At 59.8% G+C, this 23,856-nt stretch overlaps 1 protein-coding gene across 1 annotated transcript in view; it reads left to right on the plus strand.

Annotated features, from left to right (window-relative positions):
• SFI1 (SFI1 centrin binding protein) overlaps nucleotides 1-22,325 on the plus strand; it is a 43,152-nt gene extending 20,827 nt beyond the window's left edge. The window contains exons 15-33 of the mRNA XM_031948946.1: nucleotides 888-1,018; nucleotides 8,298-8,379; nucleotides 9,263-9,441; nucleotides 10,009-10,084; nucleotides 10,184-10,279; nucleotides 10,906-10,982; nucleotides 11,399-11,501; nucleotides 13,283-13,379; nucleotides 13,521-13,681; nucleotides 13,820-13,894; nucleotides 14,193-14,267; nucleotides 14,467-14,643; nucleotides 14,752-15,002; nucleotides 15,672-15,767; nucleotides 17,434-17,611; nucleotides 18,288-18,441; nucleotides 19,000-19,126; nucleotides 21,266-21,377; nucleotides 21,470-22,325. Coding sequence (XP_031804806.1) covers nucleotides 888-1,018; nucleotides 8,298-8,379; nucleotides 9,263-9,441; nucleotides 10,009-10,084; nucleotides 10,184-10,279; nucleotides 10,906-10,982; nucleotides 11,399-11,501; nucleotides 13,283-13,379; nucleotides 13,521-13,681; nucleotides 13,820-13,894; nucleotides 14,193-14,267; nucleotides 14,467-14,643; nucleotides 14,752-15,002; nucleotides 15,672-15,767; nucleotides 17,434-17,611; nucleotides 18,288-18,441; nucleotides 19,000-19,126; nucleotides 21,266-21,377; nucleotides 21,470-21,574 — 2,352 coding nt within the window. The 3' untranslated portion in view covers nucleotides 21,575-22,325. The remainder of the gene's footprint in view (nucleotides 1-887; nucleotides 1,019-8,297; nucleotides 8,380-9,262; nucleotides 9,442-10,008; nucleotides 10,085-10,183; nucleotides 10,280-10,905; nucleotides 10,983-11,398; nucleotides 11,502-13,282; nucleotides 13,380-13,520; nucleotides 13,682-13,819; nucleotides 13,895-14,192; nucleotides 14,268-14,466; nucleotides 14,644-14,751; nucleotides 15,003-15,671; nucleotides 15,768-17,433; nucleotides 17,612-18,287; nucleotides 18,442-18,999; nucleotides 19,127-21,265; nucleotides 21,378-21,469) is intronic.
• The last annotated feature ends 1,531 nt before the right edge of the window (nucleotides 22,326-23,856 follow it).

Consider the following 23,856-nt stretch of genomic DNA (forward strand, 5'->3'; position numbering starts at 1 on the left):
CTGGCCTCCCCCTGAGCTGCCCCCTCCTCCTGCCTCAGCCCTTCCCTTCCTCCACAAAGGCTGTTCCTGCAAGTCCTCCTGGGTCTCTGGCCTCTTCCCGTTTGCTCACAGCATTTGTGACTCCCCTGCCCCCCCGACAACCGTTCCTTACTCAGGGGGCACCCGCTTGGGCACGATGAGGTGCCCATCATGGGCTAGGCCAGGGGCTCCAAGGACAAAGAAACCCCATCGTCCCCTTCACAGGGAGCTTCCAGTTCATGTGGGAGACAAGACACCCAGAAGCATTTGTAGAATAAAGTGGAGAAATGGAGGCAGCCGGAGAGGGAGGGCCGGGCTCAGGGAAGTTTCCTGAAGGATTCTGCCTGGCAGAGGATGGAGAGGGGCATTGTGGGCACCAGGGCTGCCCACACAAAGGCCTTGAGGCAGGAGATGATGTCTCCATGTGGGAGGTCCCCGAGGCTGGGGGGGGGGTGTCTCGTGGAGGGTTGTATTGACCGGGGCAGGGGTGCCATGGGGTGCCTTTACTCCCACACTGGAGAAGGGTAGGGGCGAGAGCGAGGCGGCCTCCTGGGCAATGGGACGGTCACCTCCCTGGGAGAGGGCACCATGGTGGGGGAGGAGGATGCCAGTTAGCATAGGACGGTGCAGGGGGAGCGGAGGGGACCGACTTCTGCTTTGGAGGGAGAAACTGGGGCTGGCGCAGGAGCACCCGGGCCGAGACTTCTGCCCTCCCGGTCGCCCCCATCGACCTTCCTGCCCGAGCGTAGCTGAGGGTGTTTTCCACGTCTCTCCTCCTGTCTGTGATTTGGGACGTCCGTTGGTGACGGGCAGTTCTGTGGTAACGTTCCTTCTCTTCCCTTTCTCTCATGGCCCCTGCTTTTGCTCAGGCGCAGTCCGCCAAGGCCGAGCACTTCTATCGGACCAGAAGCCTGTCCGTCCTCTTTGGGGCCTGGAAAAGCTTCAGCTGCCAGCGGCGGGCGCAGCGGGCACGGTGGGTAGAGGCTGCAAGCTTTCACAGGTAGGTGAACTCGAGTGGGCACCGAGGCTCGCGGCTTGCCAGCTGCAGAGAGGGCAGTCGTTGTGCCCTCGGGCCCTTTGTGGTAGAGGAGGGTCCGAAGCGTGCTGGAAGAGGGCCTACTTTTCTGGAAACTTCCTCCGCAGCCGCCATCTCTAGCGCTTTAGCTTCCGGATCAGTCGGCGGTCTCCCAGAAGGCGCCGTGACATTGCTCGGCACTCTAGGGGAGCAGGGTTACCATCTTGGACCTCTGTGTGCCCCAGTGAATCTAGCCCAGGCCCCACTCACCTCAGAAATGTGCGTCCTGGGGGCTCCTGCCGTGGGCTGGGCCTGGGGAGCAAGTTGGTCCGGACTGCCGAGGCTCCTTCCTGGTCCCTGGGACGAGTGTGCCAGCCAGAGCTGGACCGAGGGGGACAGCAGGGAGCACAACATTGACCTCCTGCTGGCTTTGCCCTCACTTTGGAGACGTGGGCAGACTGACAACTGAGGAGCCCTTAGGGAAGGATGCAGGACGTTTCCCAGCAAGTTTACCAGCTGGTCCCAAACTCAGGCTTTCCCAGCTTAAAACTATGTGGCTCTGGTGCTGGCATGGTGGGGGTGGCGCTGGGAAGTGCCCTGGGATGCTCGTCTTGGGCTGGCGGAGCGCTGTAGGGTACAGGAATCGAGCCGAGGGCAGCGGCGTGAGCCCTGTGCCAGGCGCTAGACCAGTGTCTCATCGGAGGCTTGGGAGTCCAATCAGATGGGACCCGGGCTTTCGGAGGCCCAGGAGATGAGGCTGGAGGGGGCAGTGATTGGCGCCTGGCAGAGGGGACACTTGGCAGTCAAGGCCCGTCGTGGCCACAGACTGCAGAGGATTTGGACGCGCGCCGAAGGGCTTGGCCCTGAGGAGCCAGGGGAGAGTCGGGTCCTGTGGGGGATGGGCCAGGGAGGGTGGCTGCTGCCCCTGGGACTTCTGGGATGTCACTGAGCACAGGACGGGGCTGCCAGGAGTCCCTTTGAACCTCAGGGAGCAGCCCCGTTCCCGGAGGCCGACCTCTGCCACCCTTTGTTTTTAGAACTTATGTGTCCTTGCAATTCCCTCCCCCCCTGGTCTGGGGACTCGGGCCGGATCTCTCAGGTTATCCAAAGTTACGTTCTTTCATGCTGCGGGTCCTGATGAGGGCCTTTTGTCTATGGGCTGGGCACGATGGCCCTGGGAGGTGGGCGCTGTCACACCCCCCTTTTACAGAGGAGGAAACAGACAAACTTGTCCAGGATCACACAGCCGGGACTCCAGCAGCAGCCAACAGCTTAGCCTGGGCCGTTTGGGGCCATTGTAGGTCTGATCCCTTCCTGGGATTTAGACTCCTCTTGTTAGTTCTCTGTCTGTCTGTCTCCTCTCTTCTCTCTCTGTTTCTGTCTCTCTCTGTCTCTTTCTCTCTGTTTCCTTTCTTCTCTCTGTCTTTGTTTCTCTGTCTCCTTTTTTCTCTGTCTCTCTGTCTCTGTCTCCTCTCTCTGTCTTTGTCTCCTTTCTTCTCTCTCTGTCTCTATCTCCTTTCTTCTCTCTCTGTCTCTTTCTCTGCCTCTTTTCTTCTTTCTCTCTGCCTCTCTCTCTCTCTCGTTTCAGAAAAAATTGGTTTGCTGCTCACAGTCACAGCTACCCCAACAAATGTCAGGCCTGGATTGTTTTCCTCCTTAAAACATTTTCTGAAAAAACTTCTCAGGTCCCAGTGAAGGGAAGAAACACACCCATTATACGTATGAAGTCGCACAAAAGCTATTTTCATATCAGCGTGTCGCAACAAAAGAAATCCAAGAAAAGCAAAGTGAGAAGGCCCGCTCCGGTGTGCCCTCCGAGCCCTCTGTTCTTGTCTCTTTACTTGTCCTGGGTCATCGTCTTGGTTGGGGCAGCCGAGTCATTCCCAGGCTCTCGTCACGGTAGACTGGTCCGGTTCCGCTCCCTTGGATTTGGCTCGTACAAGTTGTCCCAGGGTTTCCTGCAGGCCTCCGGCACTATGTCTAGAGCAGTAGTCTTCCACCCGAGCTTGTTCAGCCGTCCCCAGGGGGTGACAACCCTTTCAGGCCCCCATCTTCTGACCCTCTTACCATCTTAGGCCAGTGCTCTGTCCTGAGCTGACCACATCTGGAGCATCATGACCAATTCCAGGGACCCCATCTTGGGCAAGACATGGGCAAGCCCTTACCCGGCTGAGGGGGGGCAATCAGGGTAGCAGGGGGGCTTAAACTGGGCCACATAGGGATCACCACAGGGAGCATTTCATTCAGAAAAGGGAACGTTTCTTGGCGAAATCATGGTGCAATATGTCTAACCGGCTGCCAAATGAGGAGACTGCACCCAAAAGGCAGGAATTAGACTGACTGAAGTTGGAGAAGGGCAGGTTTTGGCTTCCTAACAATTAGAGGCATCCGGGTGTGGAGCAGGGTGGGTAGTGGGCGCCCTGCTGCTGGAAGGCTCCGAGCGGTTGAAGGCTGGAATGTAGGGAATTAGTCCAGCATTGTAAGAAACAGATGTTACTGTGGAGAAGCTTGGGAAGTCTTCTGTGAATGAATCCAAAGTCTCTAACGGGACCAGGGAAACAGTAGGCCCACTGACTATGAAATGGAAACAGTAGCACCACAGATTAGACCTGAAATTGTTCCCAAACAACCTCAAAGAGATTGTAAGAAAGCCCTTCCCCTGCTGTTTTAAGGGGGTGACGTACTGCGAATAATGTCAGGCATTTTTGATATGTTGATTAATTTTGCTGAATTGCATTAGGAGAAAGGGAAAGGGAGAAGCTGGGAAAAAATGAAATATATCAGTAGTTTTCTGTTAAGAAAAAATTAAAACGGGGCAGCTAGATGGCACAGTGGAAAGAACACCAGTTCTGAAAGGCAGGAGGACCTGAGTTAAAATCTGGCCTCATACAATTATCACCACCTCCTAGCTGTGTGACCCTGGGCAAGTCACTTAACCCCAATTGCCTCAGCAAAAAGAAAAAAAAAATCTACAACAAAACTTATGAAAAAAACACTTTCAAAATCAGTTCAAAATAAAGTAAAACAAATGTGTGTGTATACATATACGTATATATATATATATATATATACGTATATGTATACACACACACACACACACACACACACACACACACCTGTTTAAAGCCAACAAAGCAAAATAAAATTAGAGATTTTTAAAAAGCCTATAAATTGATCCAAAATAGTTAATATTTTCATTGGATTTGGCTTCCCGACTTGAACAGATGTCATTGAGAAAACACTGGGGGTAGTTAGAGGCTCTGAGTTTGAATTCTGACACTGATATTTTCTAGCAGAGTGTGGAGAGTGAAATTTCAGAGTTGTTTTGATTGGATTTTATTTGATTCTCTTGTTGTTTGTGGTTTAGTTAATTTTTAGTTAATTTCTTTTGTTTTCCCTTCTTTTGGAAATAGTTCATTTTCATATCCTTTGACCCTTTACCTACTGGAGAAAGGCTGTTGTTCTTAATATATTTCCAGTCAAGTTCTTATATATTTTGGCTATTAGATATATTTTCCCCCAGTTGAACACTTCCCTTGCTTGTCAAGTTGCATTAATTTTGTTCATGCAAACGATTTTCAATTTCCAATTCCACTGGTTCCAATGGTTAATTCTTCTATTTTGTCACAGAATCTATCCCTTGATTTGGTTAAGAATTCAAACCCGATCTAAAACAGAGAAGGGTCCTCTCATTCCGTTTCAAATTTTTTATGACAGATTCTTTCATTTTCAAGTCACTTTGATTTTATCGCGTAAGATAGTCATCCACACCTAATTTCTGTTCGACTACTTTTCAGTTTATCCAGGATCTCTTGTTAAGTCGGGTGTGCTTTTGTATTTTAGGGTTTATTAATAACTGAGTTATTTTTATTCTTTATTCTTTGTTGCCCTAGACTGTTCCATTGATCTGCTTCTCCATTTTTTAGCCATTACCAAGTGGTTTTGAGGATTGCGGCTTTATTTCCCAATTTGTGGTCTGGAAGTACCGTCTCCTCATTATTTCTGTCTTCTTAAAGTTCATTATTTCTCTTGGCATTTAGGCCCTTTGTTCCTTTATGTGATTTCTACTGTTATTTTATCTAGCTTCCGAAAGTATCCTTATTATATATTAATTAGGAAAACACCAAATCTGGAAATTAATTTCTGCAGCATTGTCATTTTTATTATGTTAGCATGGCCCAGCCATGAGCACTGAATATTCTTCCAGTTATTTAATCTGCCCTTTTTTTCTTCAGAAAGGATCTTGTAATTGTACCGAGTATGTTTTAGTAGTATGACTCCCAGTTATCCTCAGGGCTGTTGTAGTTATTTTGAGTGGATCTTCCCTTTCTTTTATTTCCTCTTGGATTTTGTTTACTCTGTAGAAATGCTCTAGATTTTTGTATCTTAGTCCATTGTTTAAAATTCACAAACAACTTAAAAAAAGATAAAAACAATGTGTTGAATTTAGAATTCATATAATAGATGTTTTTGCTGAAATTTGTCCTACTTTGGGGGTCAGCCAAGGTTATCCTAAAGCTAGAAAAACAAAAACAAAAGCAAAAAGAAAAAGAAGAAAAAAAGAAAATGGCTACCTCCTCTTTGTTGTTTATATTTTTCTTGCTTTCTTTTCTTTTCTTTTCTTTTTTTAAGGCATTCAGAATTAAGTAACTTGCCCAGGAACTTACAATTAGTTTAAGTGTCTGAAGCCAAATTCCCTGTGTTGTCTAAACTTCTTTCTTTCTTTCTTTCTTTTTCTTTCTTTCTTTTCTTTTCCTTTCTTTCTTTTTCTTTCTTCCTTCCTTCCTTCTTTCCTTCCTTCCTTCCTTCCTTCCTTCCTTCCTTCCTTCCTTCCTTTCTTTCTTTCTTTCTTTCTTTCTTTCTTTCTTTCTTTCTTTCTTTCTTTCTTTCTTTCTTTCTCTTTCTTTCTTTCTTTCTTTCTTTCTTTCTTTCTTTTCTTTCTTTTCTTTCTTTTCTTTCTTTTCTTTCTTTTCTTTCTTTTCTTTCTTTTCTTTCTTTTCTTTCTTTCTTTTCAACAGTTTATTCATTTTAATTTTTTAATAATAGCTTTTTATTTTCCAAATCCATGCAAAGGTAGTTTTCAACATTCACCCTTGCAAAACCTTGTGTTCCAAATTTTTCTCCCTCCCTTCCCCTGGACAAGAAGTATCCAATATATATTAAACTTGTTCAGTTCTTCTAAACCTATTTCCACATTTATCATGTTTCACAAGAAAAAATTCAGATCAAAAACAGTCTTTTAAATTTCTTTTACTATGTGTGTGTATATATATATATATATATATATATATATATATATATATAGTGTGTATATTTAGTAATATTTTATTTTTCCAAATACACGCAAAGATAGTTTTCAGCATTCACTTTTGCAAAACCTTGTTCCAAATTTTTTTCCTGTCCTCCCCTTCCCTTCTCCCCAAGACAGCAAGTGATCTGATATAGGTTAGACATGTACGATTCTTCTAAATATATTTCCATATTTGTCATCCTGTGCAAAAAAAAAAAAAAATCAAAAGGAAAAAAAATCCTTTGGGGGGGGGGGCGGGAAGCAAACAAACAACAAAAAGAGTGAAAACTCTATGCTGTGCTCCACACTCAGTCCCCACAGTCCTCTCTGGGTGCAGACGCTCTCTCCGTCCCGAGTCTATTGGGACTGGTCTTAATCACCTCTTTGTTGAAGAGCCACGTCCATCAGAAATGCTCATCGTATAGTCTTGTTGTTGCCGTGTATAATGATCTCCTGGTTCTGCTCCTTTCCCTCAGCATCAGTTCCTGTCAGTCTTTCCAGGTCTCTCTGAAATCCTCCTGCTGGTCATTTCTTTCAGAACAATGATATTCCATAACATTCATAGACCATCAGTTATCCGGCCGTTCCCCAGCTGACGGCATCCCCTCAGTCCCCAGTTCCTCACCCCCCACAAATGTGTTTGCTCGTGAGGTCCCTTTCCCTTTTTCATGGGGATCATCCATTTTATGCCCTCTCTGGGATACAGACATTAGGTTGTCTATATTTCTTAAGGAGCTCTGGGAAATGTCTTTGGGGCTTGAAGCCGGATGGACGGCAGCATCACGCTCGGGTTCGGGGATGGCCGGGCCTTTGGAGCCTTGAGCCTGGCTGGTCAGAGTGGGGAAGGAGCTGGAGATCGGCCACTCCAGCCCCCTACTTCCTAGATGAGTCACCTGAGGTCCCCATCCGGGAGGGGCCCAGGTCTCCTGCTTCTCTCCCATCCTCCATCTGTCGGCTTGTAGTGTCTCTGGTGAGACTGTCCCGTGAACCCTCCTGGGCTGCCCAGGATTGTAGTAGGGGCAAGGAGGGCCAGAGGGGCCGATGGAGCTGGAGGAACCGATGGGGCCAGATGCTGGCGGCCGCCCCCTTGGGGCTCCCAGAGTCCAGTGCATTCTGTGTCCCGGGGCTCAGTGACCGGGCAATGGTCAGTCGAGTTTCTGGGGTAACGTTGGCCCCTACTGGCCTGACGTGAACCTAATAGAGCATCTCCCTGAAGGACCCCCAGCCCTGAGGGTCCTACCGAGCGCTCCACTCCAGCAGGCCTGGAGGCCCTTCTCACAGGCCTCATCGCTCCCACATGAGGAGACCACAGGGAAGCTTGGCCAGCTGGGACCCTGGGGCCAGTCCCTTGACCTCTCTGGCTCTCAGGAGGCATCGGCCCCCAACCCCCCTTTGGTGGAGGAGAAAGCGGAGCCCCGCAGAGGGAGGCTGGGGACCCCCGAGGTCTGTCCTCCCACGGGCAGGGCAGAGTCCACTTGTTGGCGGTGACTGGTTTTCTAGATGTCCTGAAAGGTTTGTGACCTGGCAGAAAGAGCTCCTTTGGGCGAAGGGGCTGGGGGAGAGACTGGGCGGGGGGCGGGGGGGGAACGTGACCGAGGGCTCTGGTGGCAGAACCTCGGGATGGGAAGCTGAGAGTCCCCCGTCCTCCGTGCCCATTGGTCCTTCCTTAGGACCTGGTGTTTGGTTCGGGGTACCAAGGGGCAGGGAGCGCTGAAGGGGGGGGCCCTGGGGTAACTGGAAAGGAGCCAGGGGAGGCTGGAGGTCAGGAACTCCCGATCCCAGTGAGAGGAAGGGGCTGGGCTCCCTGCTGGCCCCTCGTCTGACTCGGCTGGAAGTGGGTTCCTGGGATGCTGGGGTCTCCCGGAGCGTCTGCTCCCTCCCTCACCCCCGGTGGGGTGCGGCCCACAGCTGGCGAGGGCTCTGGCCTAAAGTGCCTGGGTGAACGTCAGCCCTTTTCGCCCTTCTTTGTCCCAGGGAATCGGTGACGAGATGGGCCTTTGATACGTGGTGGCAGAAGATGTGCCTTCAGCGAGAAGCACGATTGTCCCAGAGAATGGTAGGCAGCCTCCCGCAGCAGGGGCAGGGTGCCCGGCTTGCCCACCAGCCCCTGCCGCAGCCACGCTGCCCTCTGTGCCCAGGGAAGGGGGATCACACACTGCCCTCTGTGCCAGGAAGAGGGTGGGCACTCACTGCCCTCTGTGCCCGGGGAAGGGGGCTCTCACACTGCCCTCTGTGCCAGGCTGAGGAGGCTCCCACAGTGCCCTCTGTGCCAGGAAGAGTGTGGGCACCCATTGCCCTCTGTGCCAGTGGGTGCCCACAGTGCCCTCAGAGGCTGCATGGCAGAGCAGAGTGTGTCCTCTGAGGGAGCCGAGCCACCTTCCAGCCTTCTCTCTTTAGCTCGTTCGCACGCCCGCTCAGCAGTAGGGAGGAGCCTGGGCTTCCCTCACCCCCCAGGGCCAGGTGGGCACCTGGAGAGTGTGGTCCAGACCACCCTCCAGAGGAGATTTGAACTCGGGTCCCCCAGTTCCCCCTGCAGCTCCGTCTGAGCACCGGGGTGTGCTGGGGACGAAGGAGATGCGACCGGAGCCGCCGTGTGGTTGGCCCGGGAGACAGACCATCGGGCGGGGGGCCGGAAGGAGAGCTGCAGACTCTGCCCCCGGGGTGGTCTTGGGCAGACCCCTGGTGCCTCCCTCTGCTAGTGGTGCAAACGAGGGGGCTGGATGGGGGGGGGGGTTCTGAGGGCAGGCAGTCTCTCCCAGCCTGGGGTCCCGAGGCCTCCCTGGGCCTCCGTTTCTTTTCCTGCTAAACCAAGGGCTCGGTCCTGGGGCCCCGGTCTGTGCCCGGGAGGGGGCATTAGTTGGGACAGGGGCCTTGCAGGGATTGGGCTGGCTCTCCCTCCTCCGGGCCCCTCACTTGCCCCGGGCCCCTCTCTGCCCCAGGCCGTCCTCCACAACGAGCAGCGGGCGCTCCGCAGCGTCTGGTCCACGTGGTGCCGGCGGGCAGCCGAGCTTTCCCTGGAGAGAAGGGGCCAGGCTGCGGCTCGTGCCCATCACCGCCTCGGGCAGCTGCGGAAGGCGTTCCGGATCTGGAAGGAGAACCTTGGCGCCCTCCGAGACCAGCAAGTACCTCTCGGGTCCCTTGGGCAGCCCCAGTCACCGAGCCTTCCCGGGCCCAGGAGCTGGGGCTGCCGGACGGCCCTCGGGGGGGTCGGAGTCAGCTTGAAGCTCATGAGGGAGAATGCACGGGGGGCAAAGGCCCCAAACCAGTGAGCAGGCTCGAGGCGGGGCCAGAGCCGGGGCAGCAGGAAGGACGAGGAAGGGAGAGCTGGAGCCCCGGGGCTGGCCTGAGCGTGCCCGCGGGTGCTCCCCTTTGGAGGAGGGAGGGAGCCGGTGCCCAGGAGGCTGGGAGCGCCGACCCCGTGAGGGCTGCCTGAGGAAGGGGCTTGGCCCCGAGGGCAGAGCGGGGGGCTGGGAGCACAGCCAGAACTGTGCTGGCCTTGATCCCTTGACACTGGCCCTGTCCTGCCCTATTGAGAGTGACTCTGTCAGGTGGCCCAAAGTGGGGCCCTGCAGGACCCCCGGACCCTGTGCCTGGCACAGCCAAGGGGGGAGGGCACAAGGCGGGCCGGCGGTCTGTGCCCAGGCTGCCCGTCTGAGCTAAGGTCTGCCCTGTTCCCCTCCGGCAGGCGCGCCGGGGTGCTGAGAGCGGAAGCGTTCCACGCGGGGCTGCTGCTGCGCCTGGCCTGGAGCAGGTGGCGGGAGGTGAGAGGGGCCCGGCTGGGGGGGCCCCTCTGAGGGCCACACCCGTGGCTGCCGGGCCCCTCCCGCTCACGGGCCCCTCTCCTCCCTGCCTCCCTCTAGTACGTCGCCGGGCAGAATGCCAAGTGGGAGAAGGCGGTCCGCGCCCATCGCCACTACCGCCGGACGCTGCTGCGCAAGGCCCTGGCCGCGTGGATGGTAGGGCCTTTCCTCCCTCTGGCTCTGGGGCCCCTGGCACGGGCCTGCCCTCCGCCAGTCAGCCGGGGCGGGCGGGGGGTGGAGGGCTCAGTGGTGCTCGGGCCCTGCCGCCCGCTTCCTCTTATGTGCCCGCTCTGTGTGGCCCTGCACCAAATGCTGGCGCTACAGACCTGGTAATGCAGGCACCTGCATTCTGACGGTGGAGATGCTGTGCCCACGAGCCCTGTCTGGGGCATGCTGAGGGGCAGGGATGCCCGCAGCCAGAAATGGAGATGAGGCAGGAGGGCAGAGAGCCTTCCAGGCCCGGGAGATCAGGCAGAGGAACCCTGGGGGGCCTGCACTGTGACTGGGGGGCTCCCCTTTGTGCTGCCTCCCCCGGAGCGTTCTGCCCCCTCCCCCCCAGGGCTTCCCACCAGTCAGGCCCCCACAGCCCCTTGGGCAGAGACAAGCCTTTATCCCAGACCCCCAGATGCGTCCCAGGAAGGGAAGGGTGTTTGTGAGGCGGGTGGGCCCCAAGGTGTGGCCCCAGGGGCCTCCTGTCACAGGCGCCCTGAGGCCAGGAAGGGGAGGGGAAGCGTGGGGAGGGCACCCGGGCTCCGTGGTGAAGGCTGGGCTTCCTTTTGCAGACTTACCAGGAAAGGGTCAAAGTGGTCCTGGGCCAGGTGGCAGAGAGAGAAGGGCGGCACCGGCGGGAGTGCCTGCGGTAGGTCCCGGCCTTCCCTGGGGGCTCTGGGAGACTGGCTGGGCGGCCCCCCAGCTTCCGCACTGCCGACCCCCCGCTGGGTGCAGGAGCCCGCAAGCAGCCCGGAGTCCGGCGTGGGGAGAAGCGGCCGCTCACGGACCAGCACCTGCGGGGGTCAGGCTGAGGGCCAAAGGAGGGCCCCCCAGCTGCAGGGGAGGGCCTGAGCTCTGTGGGAGGGCTCTGGTAACGCCGGGTAGAGGGTTGTGGACCCTCGCCCCCATGTGGCTGGAGCTGCCTCTCTGGCTTTTTAATACGTCACTGCCCCAGAGCGCCCCAAAACAGGCTTGGGGGACCAGGCCGCGGGGGCCGGGTGAGGGGACCAGTCTGGGGAGGGGTGGGGGGCCAGGCCTGTTGAGCGGCTCTCTGCTTGCCTTTAGGTGGGGGTTGGGCCTCTGGAGGGAAAATGCTTTGGCCCGGAGAGAGGAGGCCCGGAAGATCCTGGGGGCCGAGGAGCACTACAGGAGGACCCTCCTGCGGAAGGTGAGCTGGGGGGCCCAGGGCAGGGAGGGCGGGGGTGGCGGGGAAGCTGGGGGCCTCACCCTGCATGTGTGTTTGTAAAACCAGCGCTAGTCACTGGGTCAAAGGCTACTAGTGGTGCATGCGCTGAGTCCCCGAGGTTCTGGAGGCGGCCGGGAGCTGGGCCCCAAAGCTGGAGCGCTGCCCCGGTTCCCTGTCCCTGCCAGCTTGGCCCAGGTAACGGGCAGGGCCGGGCACCTCGGGGTTGTTTCCATTTGCATCTCGCTCATTATCGGGTTCGAGGCCCTGGACGATGCCCCTTCCTCCCTGCCATCCCTTGGTCAGTTGCCGGCCGCCCTTAGCTCTGACTCAGTTTCCTGCGGACCTTGGAAATGGACCTTTCTCCGAGAACTTGCTGCAAAGATCCCCCCCAATTTCCTGCTTCTCTTGTAACTTAACTGCGTTTTTTCTCTGCCTTTTGTGCAACAAGTCTCCTGTCTCGCCGCCTGCAAACCTCCCTGGGGTTTCTCTTCTGCGTCTCCCTGCTCACGCCCCCATTTTGAGCTCTCCGGGGTAGGAGATGCAGCCGTCCCTTGTTTCTGCCAGGCGGCATTTCGGTTTTCCTGGCAGTTTTTGTCCCAGGGAGTTCTTGCCCCAGGGGCCAGACAGCTGGGCGATTCTGGGCAAGTCTTAACCCCTTGTGCCTCAGTTTCCCCATCTGTAAAGTGGCAGGAGGACAAGCCCACCCCAAAGAAGCCGTGGAGAGTCTGGCCATTGCTGGCACGTGCTCCTCGTTCAGAACTCGGTGGGGGGCTGCCCTCCCTTGGAGCCATCCTGGGGAGTGGCTGACGGAGGCTGCAGGTGTCCTGGCCCCTGTGCACTTGTTTCAGGGTGCTCCGGCATCTCTCACTGCCCCCAGGCTTCCTCCTCTGAGCCTTTGCTTGGGCCCCGAAAGTTCTCGCTGCTGCCCACAGACCTCTCTGCTGTCCCCCCGCCTCCCCAGAGCCCTTTGCTCCATCCTCATCCTTGCCCTGTCTCCCAGCAGTCCCTTCAGCCTGGGTGTCCCAGAGCTACTGAAGCTCGTGACACGTCCAGAAGACCCTCCCTGTCATGAGGGACCCACACCCGGCACCTCAGAGACCCTTTCCCCTCTCCCTGTCCAGTCAGCTGCCGGACCTTGTCATTTGTCCTTCCACATCTGGCCTCCATCCCCTTCTCCCTGGGACCCAGACCGCTGCAGCCTGTCCCAGTTAAGACTGTGTTCCTCAGAAGCCCAAGACCCTGCCATGTACAGCTCAGAATTGGGGCTAGCCTCAGCACCTCGGGGCTCAGCTTCCCTCATGTCTCTGGTTCAGAATTGGGCTAGCCTCGGCACCTCGGGGTTCAGCTTCCATTGTGTCTCCCCAGCGGACTGCGAGGTCCCTGAGAGCCAGGGATGTCTCAGGTTTTCCCTCTGTATGCCCTGCACTTGGCAGAGTCCTTGACCCCGTGGGATGAAAACTTTGACCCCTGGCCGCCATTTTGGGCCCCTTGGCGTAGTCTGCAGCCTGCTTGCCCACGTGCATCCTGGCCACGCTCCCTCGCCCTTGCCTTTGCCCGGGCTGCCTGCCGAGCCCAGAAAGCTCTCCCTGGCTGCCCTCCTGGGCCCATCTGCTCGCGCCTTTCTCCTCGACCTCCTGCTCGGGATGCCCCCTGAGGGCAGGGACTGTGTTTGTGCCCCCAGGGACCAGCCCCTGGCTAGGGCACAGCAAGTGCGAGGGGGGATGGGTTTGCCAGCCTCCACCGGCCACCTTCCCGTCCCGCAGGTGTTTGTCCATTGGAGGGACACGGCGTTCCTGAGGGCACACACGCGGCAGCAGGAGGCCGTGGCCCTCACCGAGGCCAGGAGGCAGCTGGGGCGAGGTGAGGGGGCCCAGGAGGGGGTCCGGCTGGGTGGCGAGGGGGGGAGGGTGCGGGTGCTCGGCCCTTGAAGGCGGCTCTGTCTCCTCAGCCCCTGTGGCCACGCGGGGCCCTCCCTCCCTCACCTGCCTCTGCTCGCTCCAGGTCGCCTTCGAGCCTTGTTTCAGCGCTGGCGGGCCCGGGCCCAGAGCGCTTCCCAGCAGAGGGTCCGGCTGCAGCGGGCGGCCCGGCACCACGGCGCGAGGCTGCTGAAGGCCGCCTGGGCCCGCTGGAGGACGTACCACTCCCAGTGCGTCCGCAAGAAGGTGAGCAGCCGCTGGGCGGCCTCCGGGCCCGGGCAGCGGGGCCAACGTTCCCTCCGGCTGCCCCGGCCCAGGGAGAGCGCGGTGGGCGGGCCTTCGGGGCCTCCTGCCGGGAGCCAGCCCCTGTCGCTCTCCCCTCAGCTCCTGCGGAGACAGGCCGCCCGGCTGGAAGCTCGGAGACTTTGCTGCAGCTGCTTCTCCACGTGGAAGCGCCAGGTGCGCCCTCGCCCCTGACCACGGGCCTCCGAGCCCTGCAAGTGGCGGGGGACCCCGATGGTCCCGGATGTCAGTGCCCACGGGAGAGAGCTTGGGGGCCGGCACCCCTTCCTCGCTGGCCTGGGCCCTCCCGCCAACCCCTTCTCAGCTCTGCCCTGCCCCCTTGCCAATGGGCTCTCGGGGGTCTCCTTGCTTCTGCCTCCCATCCCTCTCTCTGCCCCTTGCCTTCCTCCTCTCTCTGTCCCTGTCTCCCCCCGGCCTGTGGCTGGCAGTCTGACCCCTCGGCCTTGGCCCGCAGCTCGGGGAGAAGCGGCAGGAGCAGCAGGCCACGGTTCGAGCCCTCTGGTTCTGGTCCTTCACGCTGCAGGGAAAGGTGGGTGTCCCCGGCACTGGCCCTGGGAAGGTCCCATAACCCCCGGCCCGAGGCCGTGCCGACCTCTGACCCCCCTCATCGCCCCCTGCCCATCCCCCAGCTCCCACAGTGCCCCCCCACTCACGTGTCCTGGGTGCCCCCTGCACGCCCCCAGCCCCCTCGGGCCCCTCGCGCTGTGCTCAGGCGGCCCCTCCTGAAGGTCTGGGATGCGTGGCTGGGATTTGTGCTGGAGCGGAGGAGGAAGAAGGCCCGGCTGGAGCGCGCCGTGCTGGCCTACCACGGGGGCTTGGTTCACGAGGGCGTCACGCGCCTGCTGAGGTTCACGGCCGGCATGAAGAGCTTCCGAGGGCGTCTCCACGCCCGGCAGCAGGCCCAGGTGAGGGCCCCGCGTGGCTGGTGGGGAGGCTGGGGATCACCAAGGGCTGGCCCTGCCAGGTGCCCCCGGGGCCCGCTCTAGCCTCAGGCCCCCGTGTGTGTCCCGCAGATGGCCTTCAACCTGCACCGGGTGGTCCGGCGCTGCGCCATGCTCTGGAAGCACAAAGCCTTGGCCAAGGACCCTCGGGGGGCTGCTTCCCGGAAGAGGGTGACCTTTGAGGTCCCCCCCGCTGTTGCCCCACCCAGTGCTGCCGGGGAAGCTGCCCCGGACACGGAGCGGAAGGAAGCTCCCCGGGGGCCCCGCAAGCATTGGGGCTGGCCGCTGCAGCTGGCTTCTGGAGACCCCCAGCTCCCCGACCTGTAAGTGCTGTGTGCCCTCCCCCGGCCCCGGGCCTGGCTCCCGCCCGAGCACCCCCAGGGCACTTGGGCCTCCCCCCTCCCCTGGCCAGGGTACCCACGATGTGTCAGCAGGTGCCGTTGGTACCCCGTGAGCCGGCTCCAGCGTGGCCCCCCTGCCCCCCACCCCCTGCCCGGTGACCTGGCCCTGTCCCAGCCGCCCCAGAATTCAGACAGAACAAAGTCTTCATGCCTTAAGCCCGGGCGGGCGCTTTTCCCCAGTATTTCTCCTTTGCCCCTTCCTGCTTTGTGGGCCCCTGGCCCTCCAGGCTCCGGCCCCCATGGGACTGGGGACATGCAGGCGGTCTGTGTGCCCTGTAGCTGCCACGGAACCCGGTCAGCGAGCCGCCACAGAGCACCTACTGTGCACCAGCGTGGTGCCGAGGGCTGGCGAGAGACGGGCCCTGCCCTCGGGTAGCCCACGGTCTAATGGGGGAGGCAGGCGGGCAAGGGGAGGGGGCTTCCTGGAGAAGGCGGGGATGGAAGGCAGAGGGGACAGGCCCTGGAGAGGAGGAGCCGCTCCCTTTGGACGGGATCGTGCCGCCCCAGGCCCCTGGGCTCCTGAGCCGGCGCACCCAGGGCCAGCAAGCTCGGGCCTGGGGCCACTGGGTAATCTCTCTGTCTCTCCCCCAGGAGCGCCATCCGGGCTGTGAGAAAGCCGCCCCGGTGTCCCAACTTCCTCCTGGACTCTCTGGAGAGGGACGGCTTGGCTGGGCGCCTGGGGCCCGGGTAAGTGAGCGTGCGGGTGCGGACACTGAGCCCCCTCAGGGGAAGGGGCTCCCCTCGGGGCACCAGGGATAGGGCAGAGCGGAAGGGTCAGTCCAGCTGGGCTGTCCCAGCCGTGTGCCCAGGGTGCCTGCGGGGCTGCCCTCTCCACACAGTCGTGGCTGCGCTGGCCGGTGGACGGGCATCTGTCCCCTGGCCCCCTCAGCGTGGCCAGTCCGGGGGCGCAGGGGGCCGGGGAGAGCAGCCTTCACCTCGGGTCCCTAAGGACAGCCCGGGTGTGCCAGGTGGAGGAGGCCGTGGGCCCCGGCCGGAGCCGCAGGAGAGAGCGGACGGTCTCCCGGTGCCCAGCCCGGTGACCTCCCTGGCAGAGGTCAAGGGTTATCAGTCCGTCAACAAGCATTTGTGGGCAGCCACGTGGCCCAGGGATAGATGGCCAGCCTTGAAGTCGGAGGACCTGAATTCACGTGGCCCTGGGCAAGCCCCAGTTATCTCAAAAAACAAGAAAAATCAAGCATTTATTAAGCACCAGCTGCGTGTCAGGTCTGGATTTGGTCCTGGTCCCCAAAGAATTTAGTCCTGCCTCAATCCCTCAATCTATGAAATGGGAATGGGAGCAGTGCTTGCTTCTCAGGCGTCGTGGAGCCTTTTGTGCCCCTCTCGGCGCCGCCGCCGCCCTTGTTACTTCCCGGGAGGCCCCAGGGAGCCCTTGGGTGTTTGTTTCTGCTTTGGGGCAACATGGAGGAAAGTGGGCGCCGAGAGCCTGCTCTTCCCGCCTCCCATCAGGCTTTGGCCGGAGGATCAGCTTCCATTTTCTGCCTCCTCTGTCTTAAAAACAGATTTTTATTTATTTTTAAAACATTCCCTAATTACGTGTAAAAAAAAGTTCAAGTTGGCTTTGAGCGGTTTGAGAGCGAGCAAAAGATTTCCGTTGGTGCTGTTTGCAAAAGAAAACTACAAAGGGAAACCGAGGAAGGTCAGAGGCTGAAGAAGGGCTCGAGTGGGCTCTGGGACTGCCCCGTTTCCTCAGCAGTGACAGCACTGGCTCCCCGGGAGCTGTCTCGGGTCACCGTCCCGCTCTTGTCCCGGAGTCGTTCCGGGCCCTCGTACACGGGCTTCTCCTGGTTCGGTTCCTGCCTCAGTTGTTCTGAGTCATCCTGGATTTTTCCGGGAATCTGCCGGCCCCTCATTTCTCTCAGGCCAGCCATGCTCCATGACCCTCCTCGCCTCCTCCAGCCCCTCCCCCGGTCGCTGGGCATCCCCTCAGGGCAGTGATGGGCACTTGGCCCTTGCCTTTGCTCTCTCTGGGTCAGGCCCAGCGGTGCCCTGAGAGTCAGCAGGCGCCTCCTTGGAGGGAGGGATCCATAAGCTGGAGGGTGTTGGGGGCTGCCCTGGTGAGGAGGGCATAGGCTTTCTCTGCTTCCCCAGGGGGTCGGGGGGGGGGCTGCGACTCTCGCCCCCCCCCCCGTGGACACTGCCTCAGGCCCCAGTGGGGTCCCCAAGGGGAGGGGCTGCCCTGAGACACGCCAGGGGCCCCTTCCCGCAGGGCTTCCAAGCCGTTGGGCAAGCTCCACGGGGCGGGGGGGGGGGTTCCTTTGGGTAAGGGCGGCCACCCTCGCTTAGAACCTGATCTTTGTGATAATCTGTGGCTGACCGGCTCTCCCTGTCTCAGGCCCCTCCTCTCTGCCCCACCCGGCCCCTCCGCCTCTCTGCTGGCACCAGGACCCAGCGCCGGGATCCACGCGGACCCCGGGGGCCTCCCAAAGGCTCCTGGCCCTGGGCCCCTCCACGCTGGGGCTGCCCCGCCCCCCTCCTGCTCCGTGGAAGGTGACCCAGACCCCTGGGACAGGGTGAGTGGCGTGAGGGCCCCGTCAGCCCCTTTGTCCTCTGGATGTGCCGGGCCCGAGTCTCCCCCACCTCTGCCCCATGTATGGACACTTGCCTAAGGGAGACTTTTCTGAAAGAAAGAACAAGCCAGAGGCGGATGCTGGAGAGTAGTTACACAGGAACCATGAAGGTTCATCCCTGAGAGCGGACGTGGCCCTTTTGGCCTTCCTGCCCTCGGCCTTTTGGCCTCCCCATCCTCAGCCTCCCTTTGTCTATCCCCACCCTTGGCCTCCCTTTTTCTGTCCCCGTCCCTGGCCTCCCTTTGGCCTCCCCACCTTACCCCAGCCTGCGGCCTGTGGCCCCTGCTTGGGTCCATGTGGTCACCAGCCAGAGGCTCCCGAACTGGCCAGTTCTGTGGCCTGGGATCCCGAGGCCGCATCCCTGGGCGTGTGTGGTGTGGGGGAACGTGGCCTGTCCGTGGCCTCTCACAGCCGTGACCCAGAGGAAGGGGGCAGGGCAGGCCCCTGGGCCTCAGGATGGGAACAGGGCTGGAGGAGGGGGTGCCTCGGAACGCTGGGCCCCCTGGCTGCTCCCCGGACCCCCCTGCCTGCAGGCCCTGCCCCCGCCCCGGGGTGCCCCGGGAAGCCCGGCCTGCCCCAGTGCCCAGGGAGGGAGGTCAGCCCGGTGCTTTCCTTGCAGGTCGCCGTTGCCATGGCTCTCTCTGAGCCGGGCGCCCGGGAGCCTGCCAGTGCCCTCGCCACGACCGGCCACGTCCAGCCTGGCGCTGCCCGGCTTCTCCTGGAGGCCCCGCTGGGGAGCAAGGGGAGGCCCGGCCCGGGCCCGGGAGCCGCAGGTAGGTGGTGCTCTGGGACACTCTGGGGGGAGCTGGGAGCGGCGGCCACGGCCCTCCCCTGGCCTGGCTCCTCACGCCGGACCTCGCCCAGGGTGCCCGGACCTGGAGGCGGAGAGACCGGACCTGGGCAGGGAGATTCCCGGCATAGCCTCCTCACAGGCCCTCCCCAGGTTGCCCCGGGGGCACTGGGACCCTCAGCCCCCTCCTTACAAGGCTGTGGCGCCGGCGAGGGCCTGGACTGCGGAAGGGCCGTGTCAGTGCCAGGGAGGGGACGAGGGTTCGGCGCCTGCTGCCGCCACCACAGCATGCTTGGTCCTCACCAGCTGGGGGGTTTCTGGGGCTGGATTAGAACTCAGGTGCCGAGGCCTCGGCTTGTCCCCCCCGTGGGCCCTGAGGCCTCTTCTTGTTCAAGGCCCCGCATCCTGGACCCCCCCGGTTCCCTGGCCAGGCTCCGAGCCCTGAGAAAGGCCAGGGATCCTGGTGCACCCCACTGGGGGGACAAAGCCGGGAATGAGCTTGGGGTTCCCGGCCAGCTCAGCACCTTCCTCTCCTCCTCAGGGGGCGCCCGGGCTGATGCAGGGAGAAGGACACCGGGCATCCTGGGAGACGGCGGAGAGCTTGAGGCTGAGCTCGAGGAGATCCAGGAGAAGCTGCTCAGTTACTGGGCCAAGAAGCAGAGCCTCAGGTGGGCCCCCCCTTGGCTGCGCCCCTGTAGTAGCCACCAAGCAGGGGCCGCCTACCCCCGTAGCCTTCCTGCCCTCACCCCCCTGCTTAAGAGCCCCAAGGGGCTCCCAGGGCCGAGCACAGACAGGCTCACAGACCAGCCTGCAGCCTCCCGGGCACATCCTGGCCTCCCACTTCTCGCCTCCTGGACTTTGCCCCTCGGACGCCAGCTCGGCCGGATGGGACGGGAGCAGCCTGGCCCAGAGATGTCCCAGCCAGTGATCAGGGGCATCCCGTGGTCCCCCTTGGAGGCCGGGGTGCCGTGGCTTAGGGGGAACATCCCCTAGGCACCCCAGGCAGCAGAGCTCCCTGGGAGGGCAGGGCCTTTGAGGCCCGGGAGGACGGGGGTGGGGTGGGGGGTGGGGGTGAGGAGCTGGCCCCAGAGCAGGTGCAGCCTTTGGTCACCACCTCTCGGACGAGGCGCCCACAGACGCGTCCTCACGAGGGCAGCTGCTCAGCCCGAGCTTCCCAGGGCTCCCTCCCATCGTCCGCTCAGGCCTTATCCACCTCGTGGTATTTTTAACCAACACCAGGGACTCGGGTGGGGGCGGTTTGGTGACTGCAGCTTTCCATGGCACCCAGGGGTCCACAAGGGCCGCCCCCTCTTCTGCCATTCGTCTTCCTCTTCCTCTCCTCTCTTGTTATCTACATCTTTTGTTTCTCCAAATGAACTTTGTTTCTATTTTATAAAATCCCGGAGAATATCCTTTCAGTAATCAGAAGGGAACATTTGGGCAGCAAGGGACCCGTTGGCGGAACCCAGCCCCGAGCACCGAGCCTTCCTCCGGCTGCGTTTCCTCTCTGAGGAGCACTTCGTGTGCACGTCTTGTGTGTGCTTTGGGCGCGTGATCCCCAGACCCTCCGCGCCATCTTGGGATGGGGTTTCTCTTCCTGCCCGTGGGGTTTGTTTGGGTTTTGAGGATTTATCCTGGGGCCACTTTGGGGCCATCATGGTTCTTCGGTGCCTGATGATGCCCTGGGGTTTTCCACTCCCTGGGGTTTTAGCTCCTCTTTCCCTTCCTTTCTCTCATTTCTGCTCACATTTTCACAAAGTGAGGAGGCAGCGGCCTGGCTTCTCTTCCGTACTTTTCAGAACGGGTGCAGAGCGGCCATTGCACAGGATGCTTTTGGGACATTAAAAAAGGTCCTTCTGGGCTTGTGCTTGGCAGGGATTTTAGCATCAAAGGAGCTTGTACTTGGTCAAGGGCTTTTTCTCCATCTGTTGAGAGGATCCTGTGCTTGGGGATATTTTGGCTTGTAACAGGATTAATTTGACTGTTTTCCCAACTATCCTTGCTGTCCCATTCAGTCAAAACAAAAGATTTCCTTGGCTAAGTTGCTGGCGATTATTTGGTGATAATTTGGCAAGATTTGGGGGTCAGTGTTCATTTGTGATATTGGCCGGTCTGCTGTGGTTAAGATAACAGGGCTCTCCTTTAAGCCCCAAAAGGATTCTGGGAGGGTGATTTCCTAACCAGTTTTCAAGAGTACTTTGTAGAGGATGGGCAGAGCTCCCCTAGACGCCATCCCTTGCCAGCGCTGCCCCCAGAGTCCCCTCATGCTCCCGTACCCCCAGCGCACTTGCCCCATTTTGGATTCGCCATCATCCACAGCAGTGGCTGGGGCTCGGCAGGGTCTCCCTCCCATCTGCCTCTGAAGCCCAGAGATGAGGAGGGTCGGTTTGCCGCCGCCCCCCACTTTACCCCCTATCCCCGATCCCGTGTGCTCATCTGGAAAGTGGGCACTCGGACTCCCAGCCTCTCAGCACTGGTCCATTGGGCTGAATCCCCTTTGGGGAGATGTCCCCCCCGCCAGCTGAGAGCAGGGGGAGGGCTGTGAGAACTCAGAGCTGTCCCCCACAGGCCCTGGCTGTTTTCTGTGAGAGATGCAGAGCACAGAGAGACCTGGGTTCAAGTCCTGACTGTTAAATGCTCAAACCCTGTTGGTTCCCCTCAGAATTAACACTGAGGGGGTCCCTGGGGCTCCTTCCATCCTCACTGTGGGAGCTGGAGTCTTGGGGGACAGAAGGAGTCCCCGAGGCCTGGGAGAGGAAGGCCTTCCTCTCCCAGGGCTCTGCATCTCTCTCTCTGGTGGCTGCCAGATCCTGGCAGAGACAGGCGAGCAGCCTCAAGGAGTGGCTGGAGCTGAGCGTGGGGGACCCCCGGCCCGAGGAGGCGGCGGCAGGACTGCAGGTTCGGCTGGAGCTTCAGCAGGTACGCTCGGACCCGGGCTGGGGCTGGCGGAGGGGAGAGGGCTGCGGGACCTGGGGGCCGGGCCCAGCTCCTCCCCTTCTTCCTCTTTGCAGGCGGAGGAACAGATCAGCCGCCTGACGGAGGAGCTGCGAGCGCAGCGGCAGCAGGTGCAGGGCTACCTGGCCCGCATCCGGGTCCTGAGGGCCACCATCTTGTAGCTCCAGGGGCCCGTGCTCTCCCTTTCCCCTCCCCACCTGCAGATGGACAGACACACCCCATGTCACACTGGCCAGATCTGGGGGGACGGTGAAAGAGAGGGGGCCACAGCGAGCAGTTTGCAATGTAATCTTTTTTATTGGAAAATGTTTGCAATTAAATGAGCGCCTGTTCCCCGGTCTCGGCTGACGTACAAAAATACTGTGCTACTGATACAGTGGAAGAGTCAATGCCTTCTCCTGGCAGGAGAAATTCACAGCATCCCCAAGCCCCCTCCCCAGTACAGTGACGGCTCCCCCCTAAAAGAGCGGCGACCTTCCTGACCCCGGGCTGTGCCCGCTCCCCACTACCAGGGGGGCCTCTGGGCCCTTTTCACGTAGCAAACAGCTGCTCCCCGGAGCCGCCCGCTGGGGGCAGGGGGCATCACTCACACTGATCCGAGTGGGCTTGGAGAAAACCTGCCCGGGCCGCCTGGGTTCCCCTGGACACCTCTTGTTGCTCAGCTGCCTCCCTTCGATATCCTAAGGCCAGGAAGGCCGCCGCTTTAGAGGCCGGGGCGGGGTTCTCGTGCACAGCCGCCGTCTCCCAGGCACACAAATGTTGGCAACAGAGGAGAGAAGTTCCCAGGAGTCAGTGCAAGGGAAGATTCCCCACCCCCCCAACATTTCCAAAATAAGTAAATTTAAAGAAACAAAACAAACAACAATCAGCCCCAGGGGCAGCTCAAGGAGCTGACTCTTGGTCCACAGTCAATGCCAGAAGCATCTCACCCCGTGCACCAGCAAGCAGCCTCTCCGAGGCTCGGGAGAAAATTGGGTTCCCAGAGGATGTGGGGGAACAGGGATTAAGGCCTGAAAAGATCCAGGAAATTGTGGGAATCTTTATTGGGAGGAGGCTAAGACGCGGCCGCAGCCTCCAATGGCCACTAACGGAAAGAGAATGAAAACGTCGACCGCCTTCAAAAGAAAACCGTCACCCATGGAACCGACGCAGGCCAGACCCAGCACTGCCGGTGCCGGACATCGGCGCAGAACCCAGAAATCCACCCGAGCTCCCGGGCCCGCCCGGCCGTGGGGCAGAGAGCAGGGCTAAGGCTGCCTCCCTGCCTCCTCAGAGGCTGGAGTTGGGGGCGCCCCGAGCCTGTCCACGCGCAGCCAGGCCCCCGGAGCTCCCCACGGCTGGGCACGGGCGGCTTCTGGCGCAGTCCGAAGCCTCGGCCTTCCCGCGGACCTACAGGGTCTCCCGGGTCGCATCCGCCTGGGGCGGAGGGGCCGGCCTAGAGGGAGCCCAGGGCCTCCCCAAAGCGGATCTTCTGGCCCGGCTTCAGGTGGAAGTTGAAGTCCTTAGGGGCCTCAAAGATGAGGACGATGGTGGAGCCCAGGTTGAACTCCCCCAGGTGCTCCCCCTTCCTCATGGGGATGCCCTCCTTGTTGCTGTGCGTGACGAAGCTGAAGTCATTGTAGGAGCCCTTGCTGTACCTGGGGCTGTTGGTGTGGAGGTCCTGGAGGGGGACAAGGAGGGGGTCAGGGCTCACCATGAGGCGAGCGGGGTCACGGGGTCGCCAAGGGGTTGGGCCCCTGCCTCCATTTCCTCCTCAGGATCCACTGAGATGCCATTTGTCAAGTGCTTTCTGAGCCCCAGCGCTGCCCTTTATATGGAGGTCCCCCCATTTTATGGGAAGACTTCCCCGCCCCCACCCTCAGCTTTTCTCCCTCTCCCCGACTCTGCGGCCTGGGTTTTCTGACACCCGCCAACTCCCCAGGCCGGATTCCCAGAGATCTGGCGCCTTCTTCCTGGCTCCCGCGGCTTTCTTGAATTAATATCGTTTGATGTGGGTGAGCTTGGGATCCATTGGGATCCACAAATCATTCCCTAACTACATGCTTACTCCTTTTTATGAGAGCAGAAGACGCCTGGGGATCTGGCCTTGACCTGCCCACTGGGCTGGGCGCCCCCTCAGCGTCCCTCCACCTAGAATGCCCCCCCCCGCCCCGCCCCACACCCTTCACCAAACCAGGCTCTTGCCACCACTATCAAAGACAAAACGCAAGGTCCTCTGTGGGGTCCTCCCATCCTAGCCCGGACCCTTCCTACATGCTCTCCTACGGTTCCGACAAAGGCCCGCCCTGCGGAGCTGGAATGCCCAGGACCCCCTCTGGACCAGCCGAGACCAGGCCTCGAGGGAGACCCAACGCCTGCGCCCCCCCCCGACCGCCCCCAGGAGCACGGCTCCGGCCGACTCACCCTGTCGAAGTAGATGCGGATGGAGCCCACGTTGGTGGCC

This window comes from Sarcophilus harrisii, chromosome 1 (genome assembly GCF_902635505.1).
Source record: "Sarcophilus harrisii chromosome 1, mSarHar1.11, whole genome shotgun sequence".
In the NCBI taxonomy this organism is placed as follows: Eukaryota; Metazoa; Chordata; class Mammalia; order Dasyuromorphia; family Dasyuridae; genus Sarcophilus; species Sarcophilus harrisii.